General features: G+C 38.5%; 1 protein-coding gene and 1 non-coding gene across 3 annotated transcripts in view; both read left to right on the plus strand.

The window, feature by feature from the left end:
* Window positions 1-1,523: 1,523 nt before the first annotated feature.
* On the plus strand, window positions 1,524-1,596 carry TRNAV-AAC (transfer RNA valine (anticodon AAC)). Its single transcript has one exon. It is a non-coding gene; the product is annotated as a tRNA-Val (tRNA).
* Window positions 1,597-2,532: 936 nt separating this feature from the next.
* Window positions 2,533-14,714, plus strand: part of MYNN (myoneurin) — a 16,420-nt gene continuing 4,238 nt past the window's right edge. The window contains exons 1-6 of one of the 2 annotated variants that reach the window (XM_019643961.1): window positions 2,533-3,243; window positions 4,085-4,381; window positions 9,279-10,072; window positions 10,798-10,957; window positions 12,797-12,975; window positions 13,856-14,039. In XM_019643961.1, the coding sequence (XP_019499506.1) occupies window positions 4,116-4,381; window positions 9,279-10,072; window positions 10,798-10,957; window positions 12,797-12,975; window positions 13,856-14,010 (1,554 nt within the window). In that variant the 5' untranslated portion in view covers window positions 2,533-3,243; window positions 4,085-4,115 and the 3' untranslated portion in view covers window positions 14,011-14,039. Of the gene's footprint in view, window positions 3,244-4,066; window positions 4,382-9,278; window positions 10,073-10,797; window positions 10,958-12,796; window positions 12,976-13,855; window positions 14,040-14,714 lie in introns of those variants that run through there. The other variant, XM_019643962.1, reaches the window with a different exon arrangement.

Below are 14,714 nucleotides of genomic sequence, written 5' to 3' on the forward strand. Positions count from 1 at the left end.
TAGCTGGTAGTAGCTCATACCGCCGCCGCTGCCCCTGGTACCCCGGCCGCTCCCGCTGCTCTCGCTGCAGGCCGAGCCAGGAGGGCGGAAAGTGCGCGGCGCAGCCCCTGGGAAACCTTTCAAGGTTCCAATGATGCGCCGGGTCTGAGACTTGGACGCCGCGTCACAAAGGCCCCCTCATGCCCCCCCGGGGCCTGAGGCCAGCTGGTGCGGGCCGAGGCCGAAACAACTCGAGGCTCATAGACTCTCCCGAGGCACAGTGCGCTCCAAAATACCGCCCGTCTCTGGGTGTCACTGGGCCGGTCTCCTGCACTCTGGAACCTCGGAATACCATTGTCAGGAAAACCTGACTTTCCTCCCTAAAGATACAAATCGAACCTTTCACAAATAGCTTTCTCTGATACTTCGATGAGCTATAAAATTTTTATTTCCCAAAGCCATTGGTTGAATTCTGGTTATTACAGGTGTCTGTCCAGGGGGCCTGAAGAAAGCTCGGTAATGCGCCCTTGAAATTGGGAAAAGGTGGAGAATTGACAGGAGCAAATTGTCGCAGGAGGGGAGGCACAGTCCGTGCTTTTGAAACCCTCGGGAACTTCTGAAAAGAGAAGGGGGAAAAAATGCTAGGATTTAAAGTAGGTTTTTAAGACTTTTATTATTGTTTCTATATAGTGTTTTTGTTGTGTTTCTTTCCTGTAGTTTCTAAGCAAAATGTATTCAAAACCAAAATGGTAGAATCTCACTTTTTATTTTAGAAATCTCATGAGGTTATCTCCCGGGGTAGTATGAAAGCTCATTCTCATTCCCTAAAAATTCTTGATTTTTAGGCCTATGGATGCGTCTGCTTCTTCGCAGGAAAAGTGCTATTCCATAGTCATACGAAGTTGAGGCTTAGAAAAATTTAAGCACCTAAAAATTGAAGTGCCGAAAGGTGCATCTTGGTGTGTGATTTTTTTTACCCTTTCAATTTTGTACATCCTGTAGAGAGGATTTTAAAGTAAGTATACAAATTAGAAATCCCTGGGTAGTCTACAGAAGCAAGGGAAGAAATTCAAAAGCTATTTACACATCCTTCCACCAGGGGCTGGAAGAGTCGCTTTCTCGCAGACTAAATCACAATGTTGGAGTTCGGTGCTGCGTGCCGCTCGCTGCAGGAGCAGGACTCCAGGGTCCGCGAGCCGCCAGCTCTGCTAGGCCGGCGGAAGCCCCAAAACTCGCCCGAGACTCTCAGCAGCGCGACGCGGGTGAAAGATACGTAACCAAACGCTTCTTTCCCATTGAAGAAAGTGTACCCCAAGAAAGGGCAACCAGTGGGTGCCTGGTTTCTACAGCAGTACTAACGGGGCTTTGAAAAAAGTGCACGCAAATTCCAACTTTTGAAATAGCACTACTTAATTGCACGTTACTTTCCCTTGTCTGGGGTTATTTTTTCTTCTTTCTGTGCGAAGTTACAATAATCTCATAAACTTTGTAAACTGCATCTTATATCTATATCTAGGAATTTCTGCAGCACAGACAGCGGCTAGGTTTCCGTAGTGTAGTGGTTATCACGTTCGCCTAACACGCGAAAGGTCCCCGGTTCGAAACCGGGCGGAAACAGGCTTTTTCTTTAATATTATTCTGGTGTTTAAAAAGATATAATCTTGGTAACAACCTGCCAAACCTTGGAAAATTGAGCTTTCAGTTGGGGTGTTATTTTATTCTCTCACCAACTGTTTTTATTGACGGCTTGCCATGTGCAAGAAGTGTTCCATACTTAAAAAATTTTTTTTTGAGTTCAACTCACAACCTGATACTGGAAAAATAATGTAATGTACAGCCTGGAAGGGGAGATCAAATAGTGTAAAAAACTCAGCCTGTGGTCTCTGAGCACTCTTTGTATCACAAGTAATTTGGTTCTCCATTAGTTTTCCCCTTGAAATTGCAGGTTTCTCTAAACGCCAGAGACCATGCTTTATTCTTATTCTATATACTTAGTGTCATAATTGGCACCTAATGGAGACTCAAATATTTCTGAATTAATAAATTACCGAAAAGGGTTTCGACAAAAATACAAGTGGAATCAGAAAGAAAACTCAGAAAGATGAAATCAAGAAAGAACGAGCCTCAAACGTTTTCGTTATAAACATAACGGCTTTATGCATAAATATGGTTCTTATTGAGTAGACAGAAATATTATAAAAAGAGCAAACAATCTGGTTGGAAAAAAATCTCAGGAAAGAAACGAATAAATTCAAGTTGAGACAGTCCTTTAAAATAAAGTCGCGAGTAAATTTCCTATAGTCCGACATAACTTTTAACAGTAAAAAATGTTGAAGTTTTGGTTTTCTGAGATTTGTGCTGTCCGCGGGTACTAGGAAAGGAAGAATCCACCCTAACATTACACGCCTTATTATCTTACTGGTCCTGCACCTTTTGTATATTACGCAGCTGACTGGCATCCCTTGCCTTCACTTGTACAAAACCTGAATTCAATGTAAATAATTGTATTAAAATGTTTCGAGCTCAGACTCAGAACCTTTTCCGGTATAATGCCCGCCTTCCTCCAACGTTGCGCATGCCCGGTGTGCCCTACTGCTTTGCTTCGCTTTGGTTCATTAGACGTCTGTTACCAGGTAAGAGTATCCTGGAAACTGGGCTATAGTTGGTTGATGCAAACAAAACCCAGGGAGTCCCAACAGCTTTCGGGCATGTAAAGTAAAAAGGGGTGATCAGTGTCAACTCAAAAGTTCCCCATAGCCGAGAGCCCGAGTACACAATGCAGCTGTTCCCACTCGTGGGGTCCTGAGGAAGGGGAGGATGATGGGAGAAGACAAGCAACTACAAGCCCCAGGATGCAGTGCGCAATTTGGCTCCTGGAAAGAGGCCTGCGGTGCGGCGCTGCAGGACTTGGGCCCAGAATGGAGACCGAGCGCGAGACGCCGACTGTCGGGCGACCAGAATGCTGAGAATGAGGAACACAGGCGGGGCGCTGTGAGCGAGCCTTTAGGTCTCGTACCTTTGACGCTGGCTATTTTGCTCGGGGCCCTTGGCATGATAGCAAGTACACTCTCTGTGGGCCAGTCGGTTCAGCCCAGACTGGGGTTGGACTTCCACGGTCCTAAAGCCTCCAGTGTTACCGCTGGATGACTGGAGCGGGATGTGACGTCGCCATGGAGGAAGGGAGAGGCGGAGCGTGGCGGGGTGACGTCCTCCCAAGATGGCGGAGAGAGCGAAGAAACTGTGATCCCCGTTGGGTTGTTGTAGGTGAGTTCTGTCTTCACTCCCAGCACGCTCTCCCGGCACTCTCCAGACCCTGGGCCATTGGAGGGCACCCATCTTGACGTTCGAACTCAGGTCGAGCGAAGGTGTTATCGTGGAAAGCTTGCGCGAGGCAGCCCCGGTGTTGGCCTTGCCTACAACCTCTGTTGTGGGAGTTCGGGGGAGTAGGAGCTGGGAAAAGGGCAGGGTGGCAGTAGCCAGGAGAGCCCAGCTTTGGTTGCCACTCTCCGATGCCACCTCGAGTGGAGAAGGGGAAAATGAGGTGGTGTGGCCTCTTCGGAGTGAGAGACGGAACCTTTGACAGCCTTTGGCCCTGTTCATTCTTCCGTCTCCTGGACATGCGTCTTGCGTTTTGAAGCAACTGTTTGCACCGCAGAAGCTAACGTTTCGGTGATTTGACAGCAGCCTTGAACTTGTACCGTGTCTTTCCCCCATATGTCCCAAGGAATCATTTCTTTTTTTCTTAACACATTGTATGTATGCCTACTGAGCTTGAAAGTCTGAAGGTTAAAATGGTGCAAGAGCATGTAATTTTGTGAGGCTTTCTTTCAGCTTGTGGAAGTGTTTTCACTCATCGCCATTTATTGATGTGTCCACAGGATTGTGTTAATTGGCCAAGATGAAACAAAGATAGAAAGGCACTTTTTTCTCCCCTTCAGCATTTTTAACCATATCTGTTTGATAAGAATTTTTTGGTGTGGAGGGGGATAAAATCAGAACTGATTTTATTTTTGTTTATGTTATGTCCTATGTCCCTTTTTCCCTTGGGTGAAAAGTTTGATGTAAAGTTACGGTTACTGATTTACTATTTCTTTTTGTTTTTTAGAACAAGGGTAAAATTCCATTCTGATATCAAAATGCAGTATTCGCACCACTGTGAGCACCTTTTAGAGAGACTGAACAAACAACGGGAAGCAGGCTTTCTTTGTGACTGCACTATAGTTATTGGAGAATTCCAGTTTAAAGCTCATAGGAATGTTCTTGCCTCGTTTAGTGAGTATTTCGGTGCGATCTACAGAAGCACTTCTGAGAACAATGTCTTTCTTGATCAGAGTCAGGTTAAGGCTGATGGATTTAAGAAACTGTTGGAGTTTATATACACAGGAACTTTAAATCTTGACAGGTAAAGTACACATTTTATTTACACTTATAAAAGCTAGTCAGTAGTCTTTAGAGCTAAAGTGGATTATTTTTTTTTTTTACATTCAGTCCCTGAACTGAGAGTCTTCAAATATTGATGTGCAATATTATTATTTTCTGTTTTGTTTTGTTTTTAATTTTAAGAAGTCAGTATCACTGATTTGGGATGAACACACTACAATTTTAAGCACCAAAAGCACAGGTATTAATACCATTAAAGCCTTGTTTCTGACATTTGATTTACCTACTGAAACAAATTCTGTGATTTCAATTATGTAAACTTGGAGATCAAACACAATGAGTTCTAAGTAAATTCGTTTTCCCTTGCTTTCTGGTCTTTATATTCCTCTGGTCTTTTCTCCCCCTCACTCTTTATCCGCTTCCTCTTAAGGTGTTTGGGGTGAGGGAGTGTAGATGGGAGAACAAAGGAAAAACCTCTGTGCTCATTTAATAGTGCTACTTATAGTTGGAACTATGAATGGTAATGTACAGGACCTCTTCCTGATTTTGATTCAGGAAAATAATGTCATTGGAGTGTAAATGGCAATGACTCCTGTTATCTCTCTAAAGTTATCAACACTAATGCTTAAGTTAGGTTCAAGGTGTTAGAATGCTTCTCTAAGATGCTTAATGCTCTCACTGCACTAATGAAGTAGGTTCTGAAGAATCTGAGAATGCAGGCACTATGTCTTCCATGCATTATGAACTATATAATTAGCTTAATACCAGTGCATTGGGGGGAAAAGGGAAGGGGATAAAAGGAAAGAATCCACTCAAATTACCCTTGTCTTCTTTCCTTCAGATGAAGGAAAAGTTGCAAAAATGCATCATGAGTTTTCCGACAACTCAATATTATGAAAGTGTGAATATGAATAGATCATAATTTTCTGACATAGAAAGATTATTGGCATTAGAATTAGATCTTGCCTGTCAAGTCACTTTGTGTCTTTGAAGATGCAACCTCTTTGGGCCTCAGTTCCCCCATCTGTAAAATTGAGGTGGTAGTAACTACCTTGGTGTTACAATGAAGGTTAAGGATTTACTTGAAGGCCCATCTCCCAATGAACATTAGTTTCCTTTATTTTCACTTCTCTACCCTCCTCTCCCAATTAATCCTACATTTCTTGGAGAAAAATTAGAAAAAGACAAAGGAAACACCTGAAATTTTGTCACCCACTGATAACCAGTTAACATTTTGATAACTATTCTTCCATTCTTTTCCAGATGATCTCTAGATATATGGGCATGCACATTAAATAAAATCCTTCCCTCCCTTTTACATTGCAGCTTATTGTAGAAATATACATCTTTAAAAATCTAGAATCATGATGTTCCTTATTACTTTTAAAAAGGAAACATGCTGTGTTGGAATTATTTTTTAAATGGCTAATGAAATCTTTGAATCAGTTCTGTATAAGTTGATTAAAGGAATGGAACAGAGTCATAGATTAATCTCACATGATAAATTTAAATTTACTGAATAGTTGATTATATAAGTGCCTCTGATTAAAAATTCAGAATACTTAATATAAAATAACCACAAAACCAGTAAATTTGTTTTTTCTTCAATTTAGTGTTTTCCCTTTCTCAATTAACTTCGCTAGGAAAATCTTGAGTTGATCTGAGCACACGAGGAGCATCTTTGAGCTTTCATGCAGAGAACCAATGTGAAGAAAAGCCAGATGTTTTGCTCAGCCGTCCTCAGCATCATTCCCACCAATAAGTCATTTGCATTTTAGATTTAAAAAAAATTATGTTAAGCACCTAAAAATATATGTGCATTAAAATGTTGAACTAAATAGAAAAGAAAGGAGGGAGAGAAGGAACAAGAAAGAAAGGCAGAGAGAAAAGGACAGAAAGGAAAGAAGCAAGGATGGAAGGAAGGAAGGGAGGGAGGAAGGAAGGAAGGAAGGAAGGAAGGAAGGAAGGAAGGACAGAAGGACAATCTTTTTTGGTACATATCTTTTCTGGGGCACTAATTGAGCCAGCCACAAATGTAAGAGAAGATTTATACCAAAATAGAAAGCCCGTAATTTAGTGATTAAGAAAACAAAATAATAGAGAATTAAGTAGACCCAAGAGCCAGATTACCTTGGTCAAATTTTAGTTCTAACACTGTGATCTAGGAAAAATTACTTCTTTGGACCTCTGATCCTTTATTTTTATGTAAAATGGGATTATAATAGATTTCATAGGCGACTTACGGATTAAATGAGCTATTCAAAGCATTTAGCTATCAATATTTTTGCAGTTTGTAATTAAATGACTTTCAGTGACTGTTCAAAAGGTGAAAGCAAGTTTTCAAGCACTGTAACTTCATGCTTATAAACAAAAGCAGATCATTTATTGTTATAAACAAATGCTGATTGGTTCTCTTAACTGTAACTGAGATTATAGGCTGTCTATGAAATACATAAATAATTTGTATGAATTACTCTTTTAATACTGAACAATTAGTGTGTGACTCAGAGCTAGTTTATATTAGTCTTAAAGACTACCTGACCTTGTTATCTGTTTGATGGTTCATTGTATGGAGCACTAAGCACAATTATAATTTGAAACCTAAGTATAAAAAGTGATAGAGTAAATTTGGCTTTCATTCTATTGGTGTCTCATTTATTGTAATTTAATAATAGATTATGTAACAAAATTAATAAAAGTGCTTAAGAAATGTAGTGTTTTTAGAGAATGACAATGCTATGTACATGGAAGAAACATTTTATATAAAAGATGAATAAGATTGTATTTATATCTTGGGCATATCTTTGTGCTGTATCTTTGCAAATGAAGAATTAACTTGATTACAAAGATCATTCATTAAATATATATTCCAGAATTAAGGCAGCGGCCATAAGAAAAGAGTATCTTTTTTTTTTTTAAGATTTTATTGGGGGATTGGTGGAGGGGAACAGTGTTGGGGAATTGGGGAAGGGGACCGGCCAAGTTGTTGTTCTTCACTCTTAGTTGTGGAGGGCGCCAGTTGCCATCTGTCTACCTGTCGGCAGCTCGTGGTCTCTAAGCTCAAGGTGCCAAGTTCAGTCTTAGTTGCAGGTGGGCATAGCCACCATCCCATGTAGGAGTTGAACCAGCAGCCTTGTTAAGAGTGAACGCCCTATCCACTGAACCACCTGGGCAGCAGCTCAGCTCAAGGTGCCAAGTTCAGTCTTAGTTGCAGGTGGGCATACATCGAATGGGCAATTTTGTTGTTACACCAGCTGAGCCATCCTGCCACCTGTTGGCAGCTCAGTGACAGCTCAACTTGGGCACAGCATCACTGGCTCATGTGGGAATTGAACCAGCGGCCCTGTTGCTCAGAGCTCGCACTCTTAAGCCAACTGAGCTACTCGGCCGGCCCAGAAAAGAGTATCTTAAGTAATGTTTTCTTATCTAGGGGAAAGAACAGGTTATGTTCCAAAAGTTTATTTGTAGTATGTTTAGGAACTTGGGATGAATTTTCCCAGAGAATAAAATGTTCCTTAAACTGGTGTTTCGATTTCTAAACTAGCCCATACAACTAATCTATAATCAGCTGAAAATGATTATGTTTATAATAAAAGACACATTTTTAAAAGCTGTTGTAATGCTAAATTTAAAAAGAGGAGACAGGTGATACTTGAGGCAAAGCAGGTTTCACTAGATGAGAAAATGGGTAGAGATTTGTAGATACTGTAGTGTGTGTATATGTATACTTTCAATGACCTGAAAGATTCATGATACTAGTTATATTTTATTTCATTTCAAATTTTACTCCTTTTTTAATAAAGATTTATTAGTAGCACTATATATTATTAGCTATGATTAAAACCCTTTTCTGGCTCATATATATAAGGGAAAGCGAAAAGAGATTTTTTTTTTTCTGGAGAATTAAACATTTGGGGAAAATGGCAAGTCAGAAGGTTACTCGAGTGAGAGGTGCATGTGTCCTCAATAATTAAAAGGTTCATATTTTTAGTGTTAAAACCAACTCAATTGATTTTACAGCTGAGAAAATTGAAGCATCCCAAGTATTGTGAGGGCCAGTACTAGAGTAATCAACCTTTCATTATATTGTATACTTCTGCAGGGCAGGAACTATTTGATATTTCTTAATATCCCTCTTAGTACCACACATGGTAGATGCTGAGGAAATATTGACTGCAGTGTTGAACAGGTGACTTAAGTTTTCCTATATAATTCTAATATGACAAACTCTCCAGTTAATTTGGGTTGATATCACACACACACAAAAGCGGGAGGGTTGCAAGAGAGCTTAGTACATTCTAAACCCTTGCTCCTCCGAGTGTGATGATGGACCAGCAGCATGGGCATCACCAGGAAGTGTGTTAGAAATGCAGACGTTTAGGGCCCATCAAAGAATTAGTGAATCTAACATTTAACAAGACCTCTTGATGATTCACGTGCGTAGGAAAGTTTGAGAAGCACCACTCAATTCCCTCACAGTGGGAGGGGAGCAGAGGAAGGCCATAGGAAACAAGTTTTTTAGACTCTTCCTGTTGCCAATCCAGAAGAGTTAGTGGCTATCTTAAGAGGTCTCAGGATGAATGGGAAGAGGCAGAAAGTTGCCAGTAGGTACTTTTGTGTCCGAGTGTTTTTTTAAAACAGATAGAAACTTTACATTTTGTTTTTCTGTAGTGGTACATAGGTAGCTGAGAATAACCATTATTTTTTCATCTTTTAAAGTTCTGTAAAAGTGGAAATTTTTGCCTAAACATTATTGTGAGTGGATGAATGTTGTCAACTTGTCATTTCTTTTAGTTATGCCTTTTTCATCATTCTGCTTCATTAGGTCTTTAGAAGACATTGACATATTTGTGCAGCTCTGTTTCAAAAGCAGGTTTTCTTTGATCAGAATACTGTCATTTAGCCTTGTTTCCTTACAGTTGGAATGTTAAAGAAATTCATCAGGCTGCTGACTATCTCAAAGTGGAAGAGGTGGTCACTAAATGTAAAATAAAGATGGAAGATTTTGCTTTTATTGCTAATCCCTCTTCTACAGAGATATCTAGTATTACTGGAAACATTGAATTGAATCAACAGACTTGTCTTCTTACTCTACGAGATTATAACAATCGGGAGAAATCGGAAGAGTCTACAGATTTAGTTCAGGCAAATCCTAAACAAGTGGCTTTGGCAAAGAAGTCATCTCAAACTAAGAAGAAGAAGAAGGCCTTCAACTCCCAGAAAACAGGGCAGAATAAAACAGTGCAATATCCCAGTGACATTTTAGAGAATGCATCTGTTGAGTTATTCCTAGATGCAAATAAATTATCCACACCTGTAATAGAACAGGTTGCACAAAGAAATGATAATTCAGAACTCGAGTTGACATCAATTGTGGAAAACACTTTTCCAGCACAAGATATAATGCAAACTGTTACAGTGAAACGGAAACGTGGAAAATCACAGCCAAACTGTGCTCTCAAAGAACACTCTATGTCTAATATAGCCAGTGTCAAGAACTCTTATGAGCTGGAAAGCTCTGGGGAAGAGCTGGATCAGAGGTATTCCAAGGCCAAGCCAATGTGTAACACATGTGGGAAAGTGTTTTCAGAAGCCAGCAGCTTGAGAAGGCACATGAGAATACATAAAGGAGTCAAACCTTATGTTTGCCACTTGTGTGGAAAGGCATTTACCCAGTGTAACCAGCTGAAAACGCATGTAAGAACTCATACAGGTAAGACTGGTTTGTGGGAGATATACTTGTTTTTATACTGTAACTAGAGAACATATCAATATATAGTGTTGACTATTTGTGACCAAAATTTGATATATATTTGTATTCTTAAAAGTATTTAGCATGTTAGACTGTTGAAAATTTCTTTGTAATTGTGACCCAGTATTTAATGGCTGTTTGTTTTATTGTAACTGGTACTCTGAAGTCCTAATACATGAGCTCTTTATACCATTTTCTCTCAGAGTTTAAGCCTAAATTTGGTTCTAGCTTACTATGTAACAGAGAAAGATATTAAAATTGGTGAAGAGTAAAAGTAATTACAACTTAGGCCATTTCTCCGATTTTGCCAACACATCTCACTACCTGCTTCCTAGACTTTTGTCAACTTCTGAACATGTTATTAGCATTATACACATATTCATCAGCTTCTACATTTACCTTTATTGGTGCACTTAGGTTTGTACTTTTTAAGATGCAATATGTATTCTCTCATTGATCACTTTTCACTGTTACGAATTGAGAAACACTCATTTCTTTTAACTCTACCAGTGTTTTCAATAGTCAATCTGGAAGAAGAGATCCTATTTGCTTTTTCCTAGCAATTAACATTTTCTGAATACCGAAACTAGTACTGTTGATGAACCCTTTTGAAAGCTTATATGGCTTAAGAAACTGAAACAGAATATTTCTTTCTAAATATAGATTTTATTTACTACTTCTTTTAGGTGAGAAGCCATACAAATGTGAGTTGTGTGATAAAGGATTTGCTCAGAAATGCCAGCTAGTCTTCCATAGTCGCATGCATCATGGTGAGGAAAAACCCTATAAATGTGATGTGTGCAATTTACAATTTGCAACTTCTAGCAATCTCAAGATTCATGCAAGGTAAAAAACAAAAACAAGAATTGTTTGATTTCTGAGTCTGTCATTCACCATAGTCTTATGAATAGACTACTGTATTAGAATTCAGGACAGTAGCGTTCTAATTGTGGTTCCACCATACAATATTCTCAGCACAAGTCAAGGAACCACACAAGGAGGCCATAGTGGCTGGAAGGGAATAAGTGAGGAAGGGAAATAAGACCAGAATGGTGATAAGGCATCCAGATGGTGTAAGGTTTTGTAGGCCATTATAAAGCTTTCACTCTTGAGATTGAGAAATAAGTGATGTGATCTTGCCTGCCTCTTAAGAGGATCACTCTGGCTGCTATATTAGGAAAAGATTATAGGATGGCAAGAGTGGAAGCAAAGTTACTAGTTAGGAGTCTCTAGATAAAACCCAAGTGAGAGTGATGTTGGTTCAGCCAGAGTGGTAGCAGTGGAAAAGATAAGTGTTAGTCAGATTCTGGACATATTTTTAAATGTAGGACAAACAGAATTTGCTGCAGATTGGATGTGGTGTATGGAAGAATAAAATCACAGATGATTTTGAGATTTTGAGCTTGGCCACCTGAAAAGATGGTATTACCATTAACCAAAATGGAGAAGTTTTGTGGATAGAGCAGTGTAAGCAGGCGCACAGGAGTCATTGGAGTTCTCAACATGTTAAATTTGAGGTGACTGGTGGACATCTCAATGGAGATTACAATAGATGGTTATGTACGTCTGGAGTTCAAGGGGACTGGTTTGAGCTAAAGATACAAATTTGGGGGTCATCAACATATAGATGATATTTAAAGCTGTAACACTGGATGAGGTCGCCAAGAGAATGGATGTGGATAGAAAAGAGATCAAAGGACTACGTCATGAGGCGCTGTAATTCAGAGTCCTGGGAGATGGGCAAGAACCAGCAGAGGTGACTAGGAGGGAGCTGCTAATCCAGGAGAAAAAACAAAAGAGTGTGCTGCCCTAGACTCCACGTGAAGGAAATGATTCCAGAAGGGAATGATCAGCTGCGTCAAAGTCTGATGATAGGAAGATGAAGACTGAGAATGGACTTGGGTTTAGCAAAGTGATAGGTCAGCAGTGCTCTTGACGAAAGCAGCGTTTTAGCAGAGGTGAGAAGAGATTAGTAGAGAAGTAATGAAAGGAGAACAGCTGGAGAGGCAAGGTTTTGGTAAGCAGGAGCAGAGAAATGGAGGAGCAAGTGAAGTCAAGGGTCTGTTGTTTTTATGATGGGAGGCATCAATCAGTATATTTGTATGCTACAGTCCAGTGGGGTGGGAAAATGGATGATGTAGAATGGAGGAAATTGCAGGAGAAATACCACTGAGTAGGCAAGGGAGATAGTATCTTAAGTGTACAAAATGGGAGTAGTTGGATTCAGGTGAACTGTCACCCTCAGAGTTAACAAGAAGGAAAGCAAACTCTATAGGTACAGATGTCTTTAGGTAGAGGGTTTTGATTGCTTAACTTTTTCTCAGTGAAACAGGAAGCAAGGACATCAGCTAAGAGTGAGGATGGGTGAGGACGTGCTGGAAGTTCGAGGAAAGAGTGGTGAGGAGTGAGTGCGCAAGCAAAAATAATTGCCTGCAGTATTAGGGACGCACTTGACAACCATATAAAGATGATGGCAAAACTTTTTGAATTAGTCTCAGAACTAATGTTTTTTAACAACCAAAATGTTTATTTTTCACAGTATACATTGAAACTTGGTTTTAAATACATCTTCTGGGTCTGTTAAGATGAAATGAAATAAAATATTGTATGAAAAATGCTTGTTATATAGATCGACTTTCAAATTGTTTTCCTTACCAACATGTAACTGTATTTACTTACTAATAGGAAACATAGTGGAGAGAAGCCATATGTCTGCGACAGGTGTGGACAGCGATTTGCCCAAGCCAGCACCCTGACCTATCATGTGCGCAGGCACACTGGAGAGAAGCCTTACGTGTGTGATACTTGTGGGAAGGCGTTTGCTGTCTCTAGTTCTCTTATCACTCATTCTCGGAAACACACAGGTAAGAATTGGACATGCAGAGACTGCTTAAAATAAGGAAAGTTGTAAAAAAAAAGAAAAAAGAAAAAGGGAAGTTGAGCTTTTATAGAAAGTATATTGCAGACTTTGTAGTTATATATGTTTTATTTGTGCTTCTTGAATCTTTATGTTTATGATTTTCAGATATATATTAGATTTAAAAAAGACTTATTTCTGGTGGGTGAAATACATGGTGAAGTTTTTTATCATGAAACATATACGTTAAAATCAGATAATTTTGACAATATATAAACTTGAGACATACTTTATGACTGTAGACAAACTCTTAGCCTCTTGAAGTTTCATTTCCCTTGGATAAAACTGGAGAATGAAATTAAGGGGTCAGGGTGGGTTTGGGTAGAATATTGATTTTATTATAACTTCTTAGGATTTTTCATACACAGACATTCTAAGATTTGTAAATTAAACATGCTTCAAATGCTAAGTATCAGTTTTGAAATATTCTATTCAAAGATTTTAATTTTTTGTAGGGTACATTTTTAATAGATCTATTATAAATGATTTTATTTTTCTTTAATATAGTAGACAGCAAGAATTAAAATATGGATTTATGAATTTACATATTTTTAGTCATATAAAAATAAAACTTCTTGCCCAACTCTAGTCTACTAGAAGGAAATTTGCAGAAATAAAGTTTTATTATATTACAAGCATCAGGTTACATGAACAGTGTAAAATAATTACTAGTATTCATTTAAGTTGGATCACACAGAAAATACCTCTAAAGTACAATATAAAGAGGTTTTAATTTAATATTTTAGAGCAGCTTACTTAGATATTGTAATTGATAAATATTATATTGGTATAGTACACCACTTCGCTATCTTTTATTTTCCATCTAGGTGAAAAACCATACATATGTGGTATTTGTGGGAAAAGTTTTATTTCCTCAGGAGAACTCAACAAACACTTTCGATCCCATACAGGTCTGTGTTTAGGGAGAACGTATTATTTTTTGTTCTCTCTAATTTCTTTTTATGTAAACCTTGACTTTTAAACCATTATGGACTATATGGTGTCTAGTCACACTCTATAACAATATTTTAATGTATAATATCAACTTTTTATTTGCTTCTTTAGTTTTTTTAGTTGTTTGGAGTGTGAATTAAATTTGGCTGAGAATTACGTAGATTTTCTAAGAAATATGCCAGATTATAAATGGTTTTTAAAAATGATTTTGATTAAATTGCACAGATATAGGAAGAAATGAAAAGGAATAGATAATAACAAGATATCAGATATTTTTAACTGTTCAGTTTGCAAGTTTTAGGAATAAATTTTAATATTGACATGTTTATTATAAAAGGTAGCAAGTAGTATGAAGAAAATATTGAAGGTAAAAAAATTTTAATTGAAAATTTGCTGTTCTGACTTTTTCTTTTTAAAAATTATTCCTCCTAATTCCTATCTAGAGTAGTGTGAGCACCTAGGAGACATTGGATAAATTTACTGGAAACTTCTATATACTCATGCTCTTTAGTTTGCATTATAAAGCATTGAATAATTCTTATTTCAAAAGAATTATGTTGTAGCATTTTATTGTCAGTATTTTTTAAGGATTTTCTTATTTGTAAGCTACTTGAAAGCAGAAACCATAATTATTCTTCCCCTGCGCTCCTCTCTCTTCTACTCCCCCCGCCCGAAGCTATATCTCTTAGCCAGGGTCTGGCATATAATTGGCACTCACTAAATGTCTGATAG

The sequence above is a fragment of the Hipposideros armiger genome, unplaced genomic scaffold (genome assembly GCF_001890085.2).
Source record: "Hipposideros armiger isolate ML-2016 unplaced genomic scaffold, ASM189008v1 scaffold_83, whole genome shotgun sequence".
In the NCBI taxonomy this organism is placed as follows: domain Eukaryota; kingdom Metazoa; phylum Chordata; class Mammalia; order Chiroptera; family Hipposideridae; genus Hipposideros; species Hipposideros armiger.